This window comes from Anomaloglossus baeobatrachus, chromosome 2, assembly GCF_048569485.1.
Source record: "Anomaloglossus baeobatrachus isolate aAnoBae1 chromosome 2, aAnoBae1.hap1, whole genome shotgun sequence".
NCBI lineage: Eukaryota > Metazoa > Chordata > Amphibia > Anura > Aromobatidae > Anomaloglossus > Anomaloglossus baeobatrachus.
In genome coordinates, this window is record NC_134354.1 from 189,184,587 (window position 1) to 189,206,612 (window position 22,026).

Here is a 22,026-nt window from a genome sequence, read left to right on the forward strand (position 1 = left end):
ATTGCACGCCCCACTTTTCAGTTCTTTTTAAAAAAAAGTTTAAAATAAGCAATATATATCGTTCAACTTCACAATTGTGTCCCACTTGTTGTTGATTCTTCACAATAACATTAAAATTTTTATCTTTAGGTTTGAAGCCTGAAATGTGGGAAACAGTTGAAGAATTCAAGGGGGCCGAATACTTTCGCAAGGCATTGTAGGCTAAAAAACATTTATAATTGTAATATTCCGTTAGTTCTCAAATACAAGTTAGGTATGAAATGGTACGATTGTTTTCTCATACAGCTTTACCTTTACAGCTATGTAAGCCATCAGTTACCCCACTCATGTAAGTATCATATCCATTTTTGTCTTGGCATACGTGCAAATCAGATGTCAGAATCAAACAGCATTTGAATAAGGGCTGTTTCTTTAATACAGAAAATAATGCCTGAAAACACTGTAAATCAATTATATCAATACAAAAGATGTAAAATGTCCTTGGGGAGAAGAATACTGAAAACTGTATAATGGAATGACCTAATGGTGATAAAAGACTGCAATATACAGCCAGTTACCGTATTTGTCAAAAATATCTAGCTTCAAAATCCTGCTGGAACAGTATAATAATTATTTCCCTCTGTATGGGTTTTATTGCACTAAGCAGGGTGCCATTGTCTCATGCTCGAGTATAAAAATTATTGCTATTCGACTGGCATTGTCTTTACTGCCATTAGTAAGTGCTACATCCTATAATGCGATCAGTTCTCCCTGGCAGTGATTACAGCAGTTGAAAGTGATGTTTTCGTATCTGGTATAAGGGTGAAATCGTCCAATACTTTTTTTTGCTGCTAAGAAAGAAGGCGAGGACTCCGAGAAGGAAATATCTGGAGACGTCTCAGAACATGCAATGGGATCCTGTGCATTCAGTATCTGAAACATAATAAAATTGATGCAATTAAAGTGTGTGATCACAAAACTGAAAATACTAGTTCTAACTGGGAAATCTTGTATATCACACAAGTAAATATACACGGAGGCTGAAAAGCCCACTGTTCCCAGCAGAAAAGGTGAATGCCAATAGTAGAAGAATCAAGTTCTACACCGTGTGCAGAATTATTAGGCAAGTTGTATTTTAGAGGATTTTTTTATTATTGATCAACAACTATATTCTCAATCAACCCAAAAGACTGATAAATATCAAAGCTTAATATTTTTGGAAGTTGGAGTGGTTTTTTTTTTAGATTTGGCTATCTTAGGAGGATATCTGTTTGTGTAGGTAACTACCGTGTTTCCCCGAAAGTAAGACCCTGTCTTACATTAATTTTACCCCAAAAAGTCCCACCCTGTCTTACTTTCGGGGGAGGTCTTACATTAGCCGAAAAAAAATGACGATTTCTAGCCCCATACCCCATAACAGTGCCGTATCCCACTGCACATAGCCCCATACCCCATAACAGTGCCGTATCCCACTGCACATAGCCCCATACCCCATAACAGTGCCGTATCCCACTGCACACAGCCCCATACCCCATAACAGTGCCGTATCCCACTGCACACAGCCCCATACCCCATAACAGTGCTGTATCCCACTGCACATAGCCCCATACCCCATAACAGTGCCGTATCCCACTGCACACAGCCCCATACCCTACACAGTACATGTTTCCCTACTTGGTTTTTAAATGCTGGACGTTTTCCTCTGCGGTGCGGCTGTGGGTGCGGAAGGCCTGTGCTGCAGGGAACGCTGTGCCAATCAGCAGGGAAACAGCGGTGACGTGGGGCTGGGGCGGCCAATTACAGCCCGAGCTGCTGGGCCAATCAGCGCTCGAGCCGGGGGCCGGCGGTGACGTGGGGAGCAGGGCAGGCCAATGAGCTGTTGAGCTGGGCGGATTGCGGGGTTAACACGACGAGTTAACCCCATGAGCGCTGGACCCGCCCAGCTGCACCTGAGGACACCTGTGGAGCCTGGGTACCCAATGGGGGACAGCGGCGGCCCAAAGGTAAGGGCCTTACATTTCACAGCGGCCCCCCCAACCCTGCCTTACATTCGGGGGAGGCCTTACATTGAAGGACCCCCCCCGTAACCCCCACCCTGTCTTACTTTCGGGGGGGTCCTACTTTCGGGGAAACATGGGGGTGTATTACTGTGCAGAATTATTAGGCAACTTAATAAAAACCAAATATATTCCCATCTCACTTGTTTATTTTCCCCAGGTAAACCAATATAACTGCACAAAATTTAGAAATAAACATTTCTGACATGCAAAAACAAACCCCCCAAAAATTAGTGACCAATATAGCCAGCTTTCTTTATGATGACACTCAACAGCCTACCATCCATAGATTCTGTCAGTTGCTTGATCTGTTTACGATCAGCATTGCGTGCAGCAGACACCACAGCCTCCAGACACTGTTACGAGAGGTGTACTGTTTTCCCTCCCTATAGATCTCACATTTCATGAGGGACCACAGGTTCTCTATGGGGTTCAGATCAGGTGAACAAGGGGGCCATGTCATTATTTTTCCTTTAGTGGCCAGCCACGCTGTGGAGTAGTTGGATGCATGTGATGGAGCATTGTCCTGCATGAAAATCATGTTTTTCTTGAACGATACTGACTTCTTCCTGTACCACTGCTTGAAGAAGTTGTCTTCCAGAAACAACAGTAGGCAGTAGGTCTGGGAGTTGAGCTTCACTCCATCCTCAAGCCAAAAAGGTCCCACAAGTTCATCTTTGATGATACCAGTCCATACAAGTACCCCACGTCCACCTTGCTGGCGTCTGAGTCGGAGTGGAGCTCTCTGCCCTTTACTGATCCAGCCTCTGGCCCATCCAGAGTCACTCTCATTTCATCAGTCCATAAAACCTTTGAAAAATCAGTCTTAAGATATTTCTTGGCCCAGTCTTAACGTTTTATCTTATGTTTCTTGTTCAAAGGTGGTCGTTTTTCAGCCTTCTTTACCTTGACCATGTCCCCGAGTATGGCACACCTTGTGCTTTTTGATAGTCCAGTAACGTTGCAGCTCTGAAAAATGGACAAACTGGTGGCAAATGGCATCTTGGCAGCTTCACACTTGATTTTCCTCAATTCATGGGCAGTTATTTTGCACCTTTTTTGCCCAACATGCTTCTTGCGAGCCTGTTGGCTATTTGCCATGAAAAGCTTGATTGTTTGGTGATCACGCTTCAAAAGTTTGGCAATTTCAAGACTGCTGCATCCCTCTGCAAGACATCTCACAATTTTGGACTTTTCAGAGCCCGTCAAATCTCTCTTCTGCCCCATTTTGCCAAAGGAAAGGAAGTTGCCTTATAATTAAGCATACCTTATATATATAGGGGTGTTGATGTCATTACACCACACCCCTCCACATTACAGAGATGCACATCACCTGATTTACTTAGTTGGTAGTTGGCTCTCAAGCCTATACAGCTTGGAGTAGGACAACATGTATAAAAAGTATCATGTGATCAAAATACTAATTTGTCTAATAATTCTGCAAGCAGTGTATTAGATGACGCCAGCTGGTATCAGAACGTGTAGAGCTTGATCCTGAATTAGCTTATTAGTTAAAAAAGTAAAACAAAAGCATTCAATAAAATATAAAGTATTAAAAGCTCTAGAAACTTTTACTACTTTATATATTATTGGATGGTTCTATTCAAATTCATCTGCTATACCCACAGGACCCCTTTCTAGTGAGGTCAAGATAGAAACAGGCAGCAAATCCAAAACTGCTATGATCACAATAACCTCTTCTCTTGTCAATGACAGAAAATTGGGGTCCCAAGTGATGGATGTGATTGAATGATCAATGCTGTTGTAGCAAATTAAAAGTAATTTACCATTTCGGCCATTTTTTCTGCAAGAGTGCTGCAAAATTCAGTTGTCTGTGGAGCACTTTTGGGGCTTTCCGAGCCGGTATTTCCAATAAGGTGAGACTTTACAGCCACTGCCAGCTTCCGGTTTGCTGCGGCGAGCTCCGAGGTAGAGTACGGCTGAGCAGTAGGGTAATAGGTCTGCTGTCTTCCCCACTGCAGAGAGATGAGAAGTTCTTCTAAAACTCTATGGGGAAAAAACACAGTCAGAATATGGCCACTAGAGGATATCCGTGAACACTAGTGAAAATAAAGTATAGCATGACCCAATAAAAGTTCTGATACATTGGCAAATTTTTAACTCCTAAATAACTAAGCCTGAAAAGGAATTCTTATCCTGCCATTCTTTTTTCTGTTTTTGCCTCTGCACATTTCAGCAGACATAACGTTTTTATTGTTTCCACTGACATCTGTGTTAGGCTGTTTAATTTGGGCGAAATGCTTTTTTTTTTCAGCGCTTTTTGGGGGTTTATTTATATTACTGTGTAACTTGTATTGAAGTTTCTTCATGTAAATATATAACTAAGCAATTTTTGGCAGTTTTGTATAGTTTATTTTTATACTGTCCATGCTTTACAATACATAACCTGATGAACCATTTAGGTTATTACAGTTGTGTGGCTAGTTCATATACAGTGGAACCTCGCTTAACGAGTAACCCACTTAACGAGAATTTCGCTTAACAAGCAAAGCTTTCTGTAAATTTGTAACCCGCTTTACGAGAAAGCTTTGCTGTGCGAGCAAAATCCTCACCGCACACACTTCCGGTTCCGTACATCCACCGCGCTCTGACCCGCTCTTGCAGTCCACACACACACACACAAGCACGCACACACACACACAAGCATGCACAAACAAACACGCACGCACACATACAGTATTATGCTTACCTTACCATCCGTTCCATCGCCGGCCTCATGGTTCTTGTAGTCCGCTGATACATTGCGACGAAGGAATCCTCGCAGTGAACTACAAGAACCAGGAGGCCAGCGATGGAATGGAAGGTAAGGTGAGCATATAATGTGTACCTTCCGTTTCATCGCCGGCCTCCTGGGTCCTGTAGTTCGCAGCTCCAGGATGTGTATCGGCAACCATAGCGACGAGGCAGGAACTTCGGTTGTCAGACGCTACTCAAAGGCAGCGCGCTGACTAATCAGAGGCAAGCGGCTCCTGCCTTTGACGTCAGCGCTCTGGGAGCAGAAGTTCCTCCCTCGTCGTGATGGTTACCAGACACACAGCCTGTACTAGCGAACAGCAAGTCCCAGGAGACCGGCGATGGAACGGAAGGTAAGGTGAGCATGATATGTGTGTGTGCATGTGTGTTTGTGCATGTGTGTTTGTGCATGTGTGGAATGACACAATAGGGGACCAGGATGGGACATTTAACAAGTTGTGGAACGAATTGTCTGCATTGCAATGATTTCCTATGGGAAATCTTGCTTTGCTGAACGAGTAACTTGGTTAACAAGCAAACTCCCAGAACGGATTGTTCTCGTTAACCAAGGTTCCACTGTATTTTTCATATGTATAAGAATTAAATATGTTTTATGTTAAGTAATGCCATTCGCTGTGGGGGAGGGGGGGCAGGGGGCTGTTGGTTTGCTTTTTTTTTATTATAATTTCTTCTTGATGTCTGCTCATATAGCGCAATCATATATCGTAGCTCGTTAAAGACATCATCATCACTGTCCCCATTTGAGCTCACAATCTAATTTCCCTATCAGTATGTCTTTAGGATGTGGAAGGAAACCCAAGCAAAACACAGGAGAACATACAAACTCCTTGCAGATTTTGTCCCTGGTGGGATATGAACCCAGGACCCAGCGCTGCAAAGCAACAGAGCTAACCATCAAGCCACCGTTTTTAATTACATTTTCTATTTTCTTAAAGTTTTATTTACATTATTTGTTACACAATATGTCTCTAAGATGTAAAAAAAACAAAAAAAACCATCTCTGGGGAAAATGATTTTTTTTTTATTGCTATACCTAGCAATCATGTGATCACCGAGTCCAACAAAAGCATTGGGATTACTCACTATATATATGTATATGGCCGGAGACAGATAGTTCCCAGTAAGTTCTTGAACGCCAGCTTAGGTACGCTCTTGTTCACTAATCATGCAGCAATCAGTTTACAAAAAAGTTGTGTAGGTAACCTTTTTGTCCGGGTGTAAAAAAAAAAACAAAACAAAAACGGATTTCAACTGAATTTGTTTTTTTAACACTGAAGTCTACGGAAAATGGATCCGTTAAATAGACATCCATTTTCTTCTATTTGAAACTGATCCAGTAAGCAAAAAATGTATCCTTCTCAAATAGAGGAAAAGCACATGGCTAATTAACAAGTTAGTTTTCCATAGACTTCAATGTTAAAAGAAGGGAATTTTGTTTACTTACCGTAAATTCCTTTTCTTCTAGCTCCTATTGGGAGACCCAGACAATTGGGTGTATAGCTTCTGCCTCCGGAGGCCACACAAAGTTATTACACTTTAAAAAGTGTAACCCCTCCCCTCTGCTATACACCCTCCCGTGCATCACGGGCTCATCAGTTTTGGTGCCAAAGCAGGAAGGAGGAAACTTATAAATTGGTCTAAGGTAAATTCAATCCGAAGGATGTTCGGAGAACTGAAACCATGAACCAAAGAACAATTGAACATGAACAACATGTGTACACAAAAGAACAACAGCCCGAAGGGAACAGGGGCGGGTGCTGGGTCTCCCAATAGGAGCTAGAAGAAAAGGAATTTACGGTAAGTAAACAAAATTCCCTTCTTCTTTGTCGCTCCATTGGGAGACCCAGACAATTGGGATGTCCAAAAGCAATCCCTGGGTGGGTAAAGAATACCTCGATAAAAAAAAAGAGCCGAAAAAACGGCCCCTTCTTACAGGTGGGCCACTGCCGCCTGAAGGACTCGCCTACCTAGGCTGGCGTCTGCCGAAGCATAGGCATGCACCTGATAGTGTTTTGTAAAAGTGTGCAGACTCGACCAGGTAGCCGCCTGACACACCTGCTGAGCCGTAGCCCGGTGCCGCAATGCCCAGGACGCACCTACAGCTCTGGTAGAATGGGCTTTCAGCCCTGAAGGAATCGGAAGCCCAGACGAACGGTAGGCTTCAAGAATCGGTTCCTTGATCCACCTAGCCAAGGTTGACTTGGAAGCCTGCGACCCCTTACGCTGGCCAGCGACAAGGACAAAGAGCGCATCAGAACGGCGCAGGGGCGCCGTGCGTGAAATGTAGAGCCTGAGTGCTCTCACGAGATCTAACAAGTGCAAATCCTTTTCACATTGGTGAACTGGATGAGGGCAAAAAGAAGGTAAGGAGATATCCTGATTGAGATGAAACGGGGATACCACCTTAGGGAGAAATTCCGGGACCGGACGCAGAACCACCTTATCCTGGTGAAACACCAGGAAGGGGGCTTTGCATGACAGCGCTGCTAGCTCAGACACTCTCCGAAGTGATGTGACTGCCACTAGGAAGGCCACCTTCTGCGAAAGGCGAGATAGAGAGACATCCCGCATCGGCTCGAAAGGTGGCTTCTGGAGAGCCGTCAGCACCCTGTTAAGATCCCAGGGTTCTAGCGGACGCTTGTAAGGTGGAACTATGTGGCAAACCCCCTGCAGGAACGTGCGGACCTGCGGAAGCCTGGCTAGACGCTTTTGAAAAAACACGGAAAGCGCCGATACTTGTCCCTTGAGAGAGCCGAGAGACAAGCCCTTGTCCATTCCGGATTGAAGGAAAGAAAGAAAAGTGGGCAAGGCAAACGGCCAGGGAGTGAAACCCTGATCAGAGCACCAGGATAAGAAGATCCTCCAAGTCCTGTGGTAGATCTTGGCGGACGTTGGTTTCCTGGCCTGTCTCATGGTGGCAATGACATCTTGAGATAACCCTGATGACGCTAGGAGCCAGGACTCAATGGCCACACAGTCAGGTTGAGGGCCGCAGAATTCAGATGGAAAAATGGCCCTTGAGACAGCAAGTCTGGTCGGTCTGGGAGTGCCCACGGTTGACCCACCGTGAGGTGCCACAGATCCGGGTACCACGATCTCCTCGGCCAGTCTGGAGCGACGAGGATGGCGCGACTGCAGTCGGACCTGATCTTGCGTAATACTCTGGGCAGCAGTGCCAGAGGAGGAAATACATAAGGCAGTCGAAACTGCGACCAGTCCTGAACTAACGCGTCTGCCGCCAGAGCTCTGTGATCTTTGGACCGAGCCATGAATGCCGGGACTTTGTTGTTGTGCCGAGACGCCATTAGATCGACGTCCGGCGTTCCCCAGCGGCAACAGATCTCCCGAAACACGTTTGGGTGAAGAGACCATTCCCCTGCGTCCATGCCCTGGCGACTGAGAAAATCTGCTTCCCAGTTTTCTACGCCCGGGATGTGAACTGCGGAGATGGTGGAGGCTGTGGCTTCCGCCCACAGCAGAATCCGCTGAACTTCTCGGAAGGCTTGACGACTGAGTGTGCCGCCCTGGTGGTTGATGTACGCAACCGCCGTGGCGTTGTCCGACTGTATTCGGATCTGCCTGCCCTCCAGCCACCGCTGGAACGCCTTTAGGGCCAGATACACTGCCCTTATCTCCAGAACGTTGATCTGAAGGGAGGACTCTGTCGGAGTCCAGGTTCCCTGAGCCCTGTGGTGGAGGAAGACCGCTCCCCACCCTGACAGACTCGCGTCCGTCGTGACCACAGCCCAGGATGGGGGCAAGAAGGATTTTCCTTTCGACAAGGAAGTGGGAAGAAGCCACCACTGAAGAGAGGTCTTGGCTGTCCGTGACAGCGAAAAGTTCCTGTCTAGGGACGTCGGCCTCTTGTCCCATTTGCGGAGGATGTCCCATTGAAGTGGACGCAGATGAAACTGCGCAAAAGGAACTGCCTCCATTGCTGCCACCATCTTCCCTAGGAAGTGCATGAGGCGCCTCAAGGGGTGTGACTGACCCCGAAGAAGAGATTGTACCCCTGTCTGTAGTGAACGCTGTTTGTCCAGCGGGAGCTTCACTATCGCTGAAAGGGTATGAAACTCCATCCCGAGGTAAGTCAGCGATTGGGTCGGTGTCAAATTTGACTTTGGGAAATTGATGATCCACCCGAACCTCTGGAGAGTCTCCAGAGTGACGGTCAGGCTGTGTTGGCATGCCACCCTGGAGGGTGCCTTGACTAGAAGATCGTCTAAGTAAGGGATCACCGAGTGGCCCTGAGAGTGTAGGACCGCCACCACTGCTGCCATGACCTTGGTGAAGACCCGTGGGGCTGTCGCCAGGCCGAATGGCAGCGCCACGAACTGAAGGTGTTCGTCCTTGATGGCGAAACGCAGAAAGCGGTGATGCTCGGGAGCGATCGGCACATGGAGATAAGCATCTTTGATGTCGATTGATGCTAGGAAGTCTCCTTGTGACATCGAGGCGATGACTGAGCGGAGAGATTCCATCCGAAACCTTCTGGTGCTCACATGCTTGTTGAGCAGCTTGAGGTCTAGAACGGGACGGAATGATCCGTCCTTTTTTGGCACCACGAACAAGTTGGAGTAGAAGCCGTGACCATGTTCCTGAGGTGGAACGGGAATCACCACTCCTTCTGCCTTCAGAGTGTTTACCGCCTGAAAAAGTGCATCGGCTCGCTCGGGGGGCGGAGATGTTCTGAAGAAACGAGTCGGAGGACGAGAACTGAGCTCTATCCTGTAACCGTGAGACAGAATGTCTCTCACCCATCGGTCTTGGACATGTGGCCACCAGGCGTCGCAAAAGCGGAAGAGCCTGCCACCGACCGAGGATGCGGTTTGTGGAGACCGAAAGTCATGAGGAGGCCGCCTTGGGGGCGGCTCCTCCGGCGGTCTTTTTAGGACGTGACTTAGACCGCCATGCAGAAGAGTTGCTCTGGCCCTTCTGTGACCTGTTGGACGTGGAGGAATGGGACCTGGCTGAGGGCCGAAAGGACAAACTTCGGTTGAATCTTTCGCTGCTGAGGTCTGTTCGGTTTAGACTGGGGTAAGGACGAGTCCTTTCCCTTGGATTGCTTGATAATTTCGTCCAATTGCTCGCCAAACAAGCGGTCGCCGGAAAATGGCAAACCGGTTAAGAACTTCTTGGAAGCAGAGTCTGCCTTCCATTCGCGTAGCCACATGGCCCTGCGGACTGCCACCGAATTGGCGGATGCTACCGCTGTACGGCTCACCGAGTCGAGGACAGCGTTCATGGCGTAGGACGAAAAAGCCGACGCCTGAGAAGTCAAAGACACGACCTGCGGAGTAGCGGTGCGTGTGACCTCATTAATCTCAGACAGACAAGCTGAGATAGCTTGGAGCGCCCACACGGCTGCAAATGCTGAAGCAAAAGACGCACCTATGGCTTCATAGATGGATTTCATCAGGAGCTCTATTTGCCTGTCAGTGGCATCTTTGAGCGATGAGCCATCTGCCACTGATACCACGGATCTAGCCGCCAGCCTAGAGACTGGAGGATCCACCTTGGGACACTGAGCCCAACCCTTAACTACGTCAGGTGGGAAGGGGTAACGTGTGTCATTAAGGCGCTTAGTAAAGCGCTTGTCCGGATATGCTCTGTGCTTCCGGACAGCATCCCTGAAGTTAGAGTGATCGAAAAAAGCACTCCTTGTACGTTTGGGAAACCTAAACTGGTGTTTCTCCTGTTGTGAAGCTGACTCCTCAACAGGGGTAGTTGGAGGAGGAAGTTCTAGCACCTGGTTAATGGACGCTATAAGGTCATTTACAATGGCGTCTCCTTCAGGTGTATCAAGATTGAGAGCACCGTCAGGATCAGAGCCCTGAGCTGCAACCTCCGCCTCATCCTCCAGGGAGTCCTCATGCTGAGACGCTGAGCAGCGTGATGAAGGTCCCCAGCGAGCCCGCTTAGACGGTCTGTGACTGCGGTCCGAGTCGGAGTCCTCCCCGTGGGACCTATGTGTCACCTCAAGAGCAGTTTGCTGCTCCAACCGAGGGGGGCCTGGGGTCAATGATTCAAGAGTGCCCGGGGCCTGTGTTACCGGTCTGGACTGCAAAGCTTCAAGTATCTTAGCAGACCATTTGTCCATAGACTGAGCCATGGATTGTGAAAGGGACTCAGAAAGTTTCTCAGCCAACACTGCAAACTCTGTCCCTGCCACCTGGACAGTGGCAGCCGGTGGTTCTACCTGAGCCGAGGGTCCCACCAGTGCCTGAGGCTCCGGCTGAGTGAGTGTCACAGGGGCCGAGCATTGCACACAATGAGGGAATATGGAACCTGCAGGTAACATAGCCGCACAAGAGGTACAAGTTGCAAAATAAGCCTGTGCCTTGGCACCCTTGCTTTTTGCAGACGACATGCTGTTATCTCCTCTTAGCAAACAGTGAGGGTATATAGCCAAGCAAATACTGCGGCCGAGCAGAGCAAATGTATACCCAATATGGATATATATATATACACTGCGGCACCCAGGGGGGCCAGCACCTGTAACAGGTGTGGCTTACCGACCGCGCTCAGCGGTTGTGTGTCCACCAGATTCCCTGCCTGGGCCTCCCAGAGTTGTGGAGCTCTATCTGAAGTTCTCCTCCGGCAGCAGCGATGATAACAATGGCTGCCAGCGTTCTGAGAGGAGGAGGGAGCCGTGGGCGTGCCTCAGAAAGTGCGGGAATCTGGTGCCCCACGGTGCTCAGTGAGGGGGGAGGAGGATACTAAGTATGCTCCAGCCCTCACCGCTGACGTTCAGTCTAGCGTCCCGCCCTTGCCCCTGACTGGCAGGCCCGGGGGCGGGAATATGCGGTACTAGGCCGCAAAAGCCGGGGACTCGATTTATAAGCGCGGCCGGCAAACAGGCGCGGTCGGCGCGGTAGTCCCGGCGACCCCAAACACAGAGCAGCTGCTGCAGCGTCCGATCCACAGGCGCTCTATGCGCCGTCCCCAAGGGGACACAGAGTACCTCAGAGAAGCAGGGCCTGTCCCTGATGACATCCAGTCTCCTGTCCGTCAGGTTCCCACAGGGGCTGCGGAGGGAGCCCGGTCCCAGTGCCTGGTGACCGGTTAGGATCCCACTTCTCCCAGAGCCCCTAAGGGATGGGGAAGGATAACGGCATGTGGCTCCAGCCTTTGTACCCGCAATGGGTACCTCAACCTTAACAGCACCGCCGACCAAAGTGGGGTGAGAAGGGAGCATGCCGTGGGCCCTGGGGCCCTCTTGTCTTCCATCCGATAAAGTCAGCAGCTGCTGCTGACTAAAATGTGGAGCTTGCGTGAATGTGTGCCTCCTTCAACACAAAGCATAAAACTGATGGGCCCGTGATGCACGGGAGGGTGTATAGCAGAGGGGAGGGGTTACACTTTTTAAAGTGTAATAACTTTGTGTGGCCTCCGGAGGCAGAAGCTATACACCCAATTGTCTGGGTCTCCCAATGGAGCGACAAAGAAAAACGGATCCAGCTGAAATTAGTGTGTTTTTTTTCTAGCCAGACCCAAAAAAAAGGTCCTGTCTGCACAACTTTTTTGTCAACGGATGGCTGCTGGATCTGTCCTAATGAATGATAACTGGACGTGCGAACATCGCGTCACTCAAAGATTTTCTTGGTTGCTACAACAAACAAGGCCAGACCTGAGAAATAAATTATGTCTCCGAGGGAGAAAAGACAACAAAGTACACAGAGGAAAAACTACAGAAACTACATTCAAACTAATGTCTGTCATTAGAACACATATTATTTGTCTTTTCGGCTTTCATTTTTTCCACGTTTTCTTCAAAGCCTTAAGCTTTACTTTCTGGGTGGTGTAAGGTCCCATACAGGAGAAACTATTTTATATGTTGATATATTGGGTTTTTAAAGAACCCAACAATACCAAATATGCCTTTTTATTTATTTTTAAACTTCTTTAGTTTTAACTAAACTAAGCAAAAGATGGAAACCTTTTAAACAGGAACATCTTACTTTTGTGTTTCAGACATTTCGTGCCGATACTGGTCCCTTTCACTTAACAAATCCTGGAGAGCACTTTGGGCTTCTCTATTCTGCCTCTGAAGATTTGCTCTTATGTTGGTCAATTCATCTGCCATAACCCTGCAATAAACGGAAAGATATAAAAGATCATTGTGCCAGGAACTTTACATAATAACATAATGGGTCTATGGTCCTGTTAGGGGACAAGAAAGGTTTAGTTCTAACTGAAAAAGTTACACGTATATTTCCCAATGTGTAAGTGGATGCATCACATAAAATGTATGTAGGACCTGTCTTACCGGCTGGCAAGAAACTTGCTTCTCCACACGTCACACTGAATGGACATGCGTTCTAGCTGTTCGGAGAGCTGGGCTGTATTCCGGGCCAACGCTTCATTCTCTAAAATGAGTTGGTTCTTTTCTCGAGCGATGCGCTCAAAATGGTACTGTAGGTCATCTCCAACAGAGGCCACCAGCAACTTCTTCAACTCTCTGTTAACCTTTAAAAAGAAGGAAAATAACTATAATAAACCCCATTACAGTGAGTATAAGCAGCCAATTAAGTCACGTGACCATTACAGCCAATCAGCAGACTTTGATCAGGTGCAGCCTTCATACTTCCATCAGGAGCTGTAAAGACTGCAGCTCTATAACAATGGCCGGGAAACCTAGTGCCAACATCCCTGGAAATGTGCCTATCTGGGAGGTGAGAATGTTTTATTTTCTATTTTACCTGGTGGAGTCTAGCATTTAAAGAAGACCTTTCACCAAATTATTCATGATAAACAGGAAAGACAATGTATTAGAGGCTGCAGAGCGGAATAAAACATTTTGTTGTTTTTTTTGGGTCTCATCATTGCAGATATTAGTATTTGGCACCTAATGAGTTAAAAAAAGTTACGTCCAAGTAAGGCTGGTTTCACACTTGCGTTGGACGGCTTCCGTAGCATTGCGTTGTGTGACGGATGCAACAGATGCGTTGCATATAGTGGCACAACGCAATACTACGGATCGTACAAAATAACGGAAAGCGTTATTTATTTATTTTTTTCTTCTTTACAGTACTGGCAGCCGACTATTGTGAACGATCAGCTGATCGCTCTGAATAGCCGGCGGCCGAGCGCTCTCACATGCCGGCGGCCGAGCGCTCAGCTGAGTGCCCTGACATGCCGGCGGCCGAGCGCTCAGCTGAGTGCCCTGACATGCCGGCGGCCGAGCGCTCAGCTGAGTGCCCTGACATGCCGGCGGCCGAGCGCTCAGCTGAGTGCCCTGACATGCCGGCGGCCGAGCGCTCAGCTGAGTGCCCTGACATGCCGGCGGCCGAGCGCTCAGCTGAGTGCCCTGACATGCCGGCGGCCGAGCGCTCAGCTGAGTGCCCTGACATGCCGGCGGCCGAGCGCTCAGCTGAGTGCCCTGACATGCCGGCGGCCGAGCGCTCAGCTGAGTGCCCTGACATGCCGGCGGCCGAGCGCTCAGCTGAGTGCCCTGACATGCCGGCGGCCGAGCGCTCAGCTGAACGTTCGGCCACCGAGAAATAAAATAAAGTTTGTGATTAAAAAAAACCAAAACGTTACATGCAGTGTTCCATCCGCCCGGCGCAGCGTCAAAATAACGACGCTGCGTCGTCCAGCGGATGCAACGCTGACACTTGCGTTACAGTGCGTCGTCCATACAAATCTATGGAGAATAGCGCAGTGCGTTAACGGACTGCGCTATTCTCCATAGTGACGGACTGCGCTGAACACAAGTGTGAAAGTAGCCTAAGGCTACATGCGCACGCTGCATCTTTTTGTGTTCACAAACTGCAGCCAAAACTGCACCTTGTCAGAGAGCGCCTGGAAATGTCACAAAAAAGGCTTGTAATTGTAGGTGCGTTTTTCACAACATGTGTTTTTGCTGCGTTATTGTGACAAATGTTGACAAAAACGCAGGAAGAATGAACATGCTGTATTTTGTTTGTCACAAACTTTTCACAAATAAAACGCTGACAAATAAATTGTAATGTGCGCATAGCAAATCTGACTTTGCTGGGAAGTCAAATGTTAGAAAGTTCTGACAACAAAACTGCAGCCAATAACGTTACATTCTGCGTTGTTTCCGCCCGGTGGTCAGTCCAAAAACGACTGATGTGCCGCGCGGCGGATGCAAGGCAGGGTCATCAGTCGCAATCTGTCACTCAATCAAGTCTATGGGAAACAACGGAATCCGCCAAACGGATTGCATAGTTTATCAGACCAACGGATTGTGACTGATACAAAATAACGGAAATGTGAACCTAGCCTAACACCTTTCAAATAAAGTCCTGGTGAGCAGAGGGGCAACACAGCTGAGTTTAGCGGTGTCACACTAAGAACCATTCTATCAGCTCCTCTCCTCTCATTTCAGTGTCAGCTCTGTTGTACTGCCATTCCCCCACACTCCCTGTCTGGAGAGAAGTCTGTCTCATTTACAGTGCCTTGCGAAAGTATTCAACCCCCTTGAATTTTTCAACCTTTTTCCCACATTTCAGGCTTCAAACAAAGATACAAATTTTAAATTTTATGGTGAAGAATCAACAACAAGTGGGACACAATTGTGAAGGTGAACGAAATGCATTGCTTATTTTAAATTTTTGTAAAAAATAAACTAAAAATTGGGGCGTGCAATATTATTCGTCCCCTTTAAGTTAATACTTTGTAGCGCCACCTTTTGCTGTGATTATAGGTGCAAGTCACTTGGGATATGGGTCTATCAGTTTTACAGATCGAGAGACTGAAATTCTTGCCCATTCTTCCTTTGCAAACTGCTCGAGCTGAGTGAGGTTGGATGGAGAGCGTTTGTGAACAGCAGTTTTCAGCTCTTTCCACAGATTCTCGATTGGATTCAGGTCTGGACTTTGACTTGGCCATTCTAACACCTGGATACATTTATTTGTGAACCATTTCATTGTAGATTTTGCTTTATGTTTGGGATCATGGTCTTGTTGGATGACAAATCTCCATCCCAGTCTCAATCTTTTGCAGACTCCAACAGGTTTTCTTCAAGAATGGTCCTGTATTTGGCTCCATCCATCTTCCCATCAATTTCAACCATCTTCCCTGTCCCTGTTGAAGCAAAGGAGGCCCAAACCATGATGCTGCCACCACCATGTTTGACAGTGGGGATGGTGTGTTCAGGGTGATGAGCTGTGTTGCTTTTACGCCAAACATATCGTTTGGCATTGTGCCCAAAAAGTTCGATTTTGGTTTCATCTGACCAGAGCACCTTCTTCCACATGTTTGGTGTGTCTCCCAGGTGGCTTGTGGCAAACTTTAAACAACACTTTTTATGGATATCTTTGAGAAATGGCTTTCTTCTTGCCACTCTTCCATAAAGGCCAGATTTGTGCCATGTATGACTGATCGTTGTCCTATGGACAGACTCTCCCACCTCAGCTGTAGATCTCTGCAGTTCATCCAGAGTGATCATGGGTCTCTTGGCTGCATCTCTGATCAGTCTTCTCCTTGTTTGAGATGAAAGTTTGGATGGACAGCCGGGTCTTGCTAGATTTGCAGTGGTATGATACTCCTTCCATTTCAATATGATCGCTTGCACAGTGCTTCTTGGGATGTTTAAAGTTGTGGAAATCTTTTTGCAACCAAATCCGGCTTTAAACTTCTCCACAACAGTATCACGGACCTGCCTGTTGTGTTCCTTGGTCTTCATGATGCGCTCTGTGCTTTAAACAGACCACTGAGACTATCACAGAGCAGGTGCATTTATACGGAGACTTCATTACACACAGGTGGATTATATTTATCATCAGTCAATAAACTTCTGGAGTGAGTTTGCAGCACTGAAAGTAAAGGGGACAAATAATATTGCACGCCCCACTTTTCAGTTATTTATTTATTTTTACAAAAATTTAAAATAAGCAATAAATATCGTTCACCTTCACAATTGTGTCCCACTTGTTGAGTCTTCACCATAACAGTTCATTTTTTTATCTTTATGTTTGAAACCTCAAATGTGGGAAAAGGTTGAAAAGTTCAAGGGGGCCGAATACTTTGGCAAGGCACTGTATGTCTGTTGTCTTAATGGATAGACTGTTCTCTGAACGCACAACAATCTACTCCTGTCTGAGGTGTAGTGGCAGCCTGCTCTTCTCTAACTGCAGCGTGCTCAAGATATTCTGAGCATAACAGACATGAGTGACTCATCTCCTTACAGGAAGTGTTGGGGGAGGAGCAGCACAGCTGAGCTCACAGTGCTATGGGAGAGGAGCTGATAGAAGGGTTTGTAATGTGACATGGCTAAATTCCACTGCACTTTCTGATCATGCAGGAGGTTAGACCAGGAGATCAGGGCTCTGTCACTGCATCTCACACACTGAGAAACCTAAGCTATAGAGGGGGTGTGTGTTCTTTTTCTGATGTGTTGCTGCATGCTTATGATTGGGCATCGAGTAGAGGGAGAAGAAATACACACCCCAGTGACAAACTGTCTGATAACACCCACTTGCACTTAAAACAAAATTTATTAGGTGACAAATTCTTTGATTGCTAATATTTCCACAACGGGGTAAAATAAAAAAAAATGTTTTATTTCACTCTGCAGTCACTATTACATGCTGTGTCCAGTTCAATGTGAGACATTTGGCAAAAAGTCCTTTTTAAGAAGGAGTTGTCAAATAGTGAAAAACCCATTTATAACTGTTGACTTACAAGTGCATCTCAATAAAATAGATCAAAACTTTAATTTATTTCAGTCATTCAATACAAAAATTGCATATATTATATAGTCATTCCACACACAGTGATCCATTTCAAGTGTTTATTTTTGTTAATGTTGATGATCATGGCTTACAGCCAATGAAAACCCAAAAGTCATTATCTCAGAAAATTAGTATATTATATAAGACCAACTGAAAAAATTATTTTAAACTCAGAAATGTTGGCGCCTACTGAAAAGTCTGTATAGTAAATGCCTCAATACTTGGTTGGGGCTCCTTTTGCATGAATTACTGCATCAATGCGGCGTGGCATGGAGGTGATCAGCCTGTGGTACTGCTGAGGTGTTATGGAAGCCCAGGTTGCTTTGATAGCAGCCTTCAGCTCGTCTGCATTGTTGGGTCTGGTATCTCTCATCTTCCTCTTGACAAGGTTTAGGTCAGGCGAGTTTGCTGGCCAATCAAGCACAGTGATACTGTGGTTATTAAACCAGGTATTGGTACTTTTGGCAGTGTGGACAGGTGCCAAGTCCTGCTGGAAAAAAGAGAATTTTGTTTACTTACCGTAAATTCTTTTTCTTATAGTTCCGTATTGGGAGACCCAGACATTGGGTGTATAGCTTCTGCCTCCGGAGGACACACAAAGTACTACACTAAAAAGTGTAGCTCCTCCCTCTGAGCATATACACTCCCTGGATAACCAGATCTAGCCAGTTTAGTGCAAAAGCTGAAGGAGAATAGCCACCCACAAGTAAAGACAGAGCAAGAACCGGAACAACCGGAGCCTTTGTCTACAACAGCCGGTGATAACACGCGGAACAAGAAACTGCCAACAGGCAACAGGGAGGGTGCTGGGTCTCCCAATACGGAACTATAAGAAAAAGAATTTACGGTAAGTAAACAAAATTCTCTTTTTCTTTCCTATGGGAGACCCAGACATTGGGACGTCTCAAAGCAGTCCATGGGTGGGAATAAACAGAAAACTGAGAAGTAGGCGGAGCCTATCTTCACAAATGGGCAACAGCCGCCTGAAGGATGCGTCTGCCCAAGCTCGCATCTGCCGAAGCATGAGCATGCACTTGGTAGTGCTTTGAAAAGGTATGCAGGCTAGTCCAAGTGGCAGCCTGACAGACCTGCTGAGCCGTAGCCTGGTGCCTGAAAGCCCAAGAGGCACCGACAGCTCTGGTCGAGTGTGCCTTGATCCCTGGCGGGGGAGGCACCTGAGTACACTGGTAGGCATCGGATATGGCCGACCTAATCCAACGAGCTAAGGTCGGCTTAGAAGCCGAGAGGCCCTTACGCCGACCTGTGGTTAGCACAAAAAGAGAGGTGCACCGCCTAAGAACAGCGGTGCGAGACACATAGATCCGGAGCGCCCGCACCAGATCCAGAGTATGCAACGCTTTTTCAAAGCGATGAACAGGAGCCGGACAAAAGGAAGGCAGGGAAATGTCCTGGTTAAGGTGGAAAGGAGAAACCACCTTAGGGAGAAAATCCGAAGTCGGACGGAGAACCACCTTGTCTTGATGAAAAACCAAAAAAGGTGACTCTGAAGAGAGCGCAGCCAAATCAGAGACTCTCCTGAGGGAAGTTATGGCCACTAGAAAGACCACTTTCTGTGAAAGACGAGACAAAGAAACCTCCCTAAGAGGCTCAAAGGGGGGTTTCTGCAAGGCCGTGAGGACCAGATTGAGGTCCCAGGGATCCAAGGGCCGCCGGTAAGGCGGAATGATGTGAGACGCGCCCTGCATGAAGGTGCGCACCTGAGCCAGCCGGGCGATACGCCGCTGGAACAGCACTGACAGAGCCGAGACTTGTCCCTTGAGGGAATTGAGGGATAGTCCTAGCTGCAGACCGGACTGTAGAAAGGACAGAAGGGTCGGCAAGGAAAAAGGCCAAGGAGCATGGCCGGAAGAGCGACACCAGGACAGGAAAATTCTCCAGGTCCTGTGATAGATTTTGACCGAGGAAGACTTCCGAGCCCGAGTCATAGTGGAGATGACTTCAGGAGGAATACCAGAAGCCGTCAAGATCCAGGACTCAAGAGCCACGCCGTCAATCTGAGAGCCGCAGAATTCTGGCGGAAAAACGGACCTTGTGAGAGAAGGTCTGGACAGTCCGGAAGATGCCACAGCACCTCTACGGACAGATGGAGCAGGTCTGGGTACCAAGCTCGCCTGGGCCAGTCCGGTGCAATGAGGATAACCCGACGGCCCTCCATTCTGATCTTGCGCAGAACTCTGGGCAAGAGAGCTAGAGGGGGAAACACGTAGGACAGACGAAACTGGGACCAATCTTGAACCAGAGCGTCCGCTGCAAGGGCCTGAGGATCGTGGGAGCGAGCCACGTAAACCGGAACCTTGTTGTTGTGCCGGGATGCCATTAGATCCACTTCCGGAGTGCCCCACTTGCGGCAGATTGACTGAAACACTGCCGGATGCAGGAACCACTCGCCACTGTCCACGGTTTGACGGCTGAGATAATCTGCTTCCCAGTTTTCCACGTCTGGGATGTGGACTGCGGATATGGTGGACTTGGAGTCCTCCGTCCATTGAAGGATGCGTTGAACCTCCAACATTGCCAGGCGGCTGCGTGTCTCGCCTTGGTGATTGATGTAGGCAACCGCTGTCGCGTTGTCTGACTGGACTCGGATGTGCTTGCCCGCCAAAAGGTGGTGAAAGGCTAGGAGAGCCAGAAGCACAGCTCTGGTTTCCAGCACATTGATCGAGAGGGCTGACTCGGACGGAGTCCAAGTGCCCTGTGCTCGGTGGTGGAGACATACCGCTCCCCAGCCGGATAGACTGGCATCCGTGGTGAGGATCACCCAGGACGGGGCCAGGAAGGAGCGTCCCTGAGACAGAGAGAGGGGCCGAAGCCACCACTGAAGGGAGCCCCTGGTTTGTGGCGACAGAGCCACTAGCCTGTGCAAGGAGGAAGTCCGCTTGTCCCAACAGCGGAGAATGTCCAGCTGCAGAGGACGCAGATGGAACTGGGCAAAGGGAACAGCCTCCATTGACGCCACCATCTGACCCAGCACCTGCATCAGGTGCCTGATGGAATGATGGCGGGGCCTCAGCAGAGAGCGCACCGCCAGATGGAGGGACTGCTGTTTGACTAAGGGCAGCTTCACAAGTGCCGGCAGAGTCTCGAACTGCATCCCTAGGTACGTGAGCCTCTGGGTCGGAGTCAGAGTGGATTTGGGCAGATTGACAAGCCACCCGAATTGGGTTAGAGTGGCGAGAGTGAGCGAGACACTCCGCTGACAGTCTGCGCTGGATGAAGCCTTGACTAGAAGGTCGTCCAGGTAAGGAATCACTGCCAACCCCTGGAGGTGCAGAACTGCAACCACTGCTGCCATGACCTTGGTGAATACCCGAGGGGCCGTGGCTAACCCGAAGGGGAGAGCCACGAATTGGAAATGTTCCTCTCCGATTGCAAAACGTAGCCAACGCTGGTGTGAAACTGCAATTGGCACATGCAGATAGGCATCTCTGATGTCGATGGATGCCAGGAAATCTCCTTGGGTCATTGAGGCAATGACTGACCGCAGAGACTCCATGCGAAAATGCCGCACCTGAACATGCTTGTTGAGAAGCTTGAGATCCAGGATGGGCCGGAAGGAACCGTCCTTTTTGGGGACTAGGAAGAGATTTGAGTAGAAACCTCTGAACCGTTCCCGGGCGGGAACCGGTACAATTACTCCGTTGGCCTGCAAGGATGCCACGGCCTGAGAGAAGGCGGCGGCCTTGGAGCAGGGGGGAGTTGACAGAAAAAATCTGTTTGGCGGGCTGGAAGAGAATTCTATCCTGTAGCCGTGGGAGATTATATCCCGCACCCACTGATCGGAGACGTGTTGAAACCACACGTCGCCAAAGTGGGAGAGCCTGCCACCGACTAAGGACGTTGCTGGCGCGGCCAGATAGTCAAGAGGAGGCTGCCTTAGTGGCAGCAGCTCCTGCGGTCTTTTGTGGACGTGCCTTTGTGCGCCAGTTGGGTTTTTGGTCCTTGGCTGAGTTAGTGGACGAGGCCGAGGGCTTAGAGGATGACCAGTTGGAGGAACGAAAGGAACGAAACCTCGACTGGTTCCTACCCTGGGCAGGTTTCCTGGATTTAGTTTGTGGCATGGAAGTACTCTTCCCGCCAGTAGCTTCCTTAATAATTTCATCCAGTTGTTCACTGAATAGCCTGGATCCAGCAAAAGGGAGCCCAGCAAGGTACTTCTTTGAAGAAGCATCTGCCTTCCACTTTCGAAGCCACAAGATCCTGCGGATAGCGAGGGAATTAGCCGAAGCCACCGCAGTGCGGTGAGAAGCTTCCAGCATGGCAGTCATGGCATAGGATGAAAAAGCTGAAGCTTGGGAAGTTAAGGCAACCATTTCGGGCATAGATTCCCTGGTGAGGGAATGCATCTCCTCTAGAGAAGCAGAGATGGCCTTGAGTGCCCACACTGCTGGAAAAGATGGGGAGAACGAGGCCCCAGCCGCCTCATATACAGATTTGGCCAGAAGGTCAACCTGGCGGTCAGTGGAATCCTTAAGAGAGGTGCCATCAGCCACTGA

General features: G+C 48.3%; 1 protein-coding gene across 1 annotated transcript in view; it reads right to left on the bottom strand.

Annotated features, from left to right (window-relative positions):
- Positions 1 to 405: 405 nt before the first annotated feature.
- Positions 406 to 22,026, bottom strand: part of BLZF1 (basic leucine zipper nuclear factor 1) — a 41,953-nt gene continuing 20,332 nt past the window's right edge. The window contains exons 4-7 of the mRNA XM_075335552.1: positions 13,081 to 13,280; positions 12,773 to 12,901; positions 3,824 to 4,043; positions 406 to 912 (exon numbers count right to left, since the gene is read on the bottom strand). Coding sequence (XP_075191667.1) covers positions 730 to 912; positions 3,824 to 4,043; positions 12,773 to 12,901; positions 13,081 to 13,280 — 732 coding nt within the window. The 3' untranslated portion in view covers positions 406 to 729. The remainder of the gene's footprint in view (positions 913 to 3,823; positions 4,044 to 12,772; positions 12,902 to 13,080; positions 13,281 to 22,026) is intronic.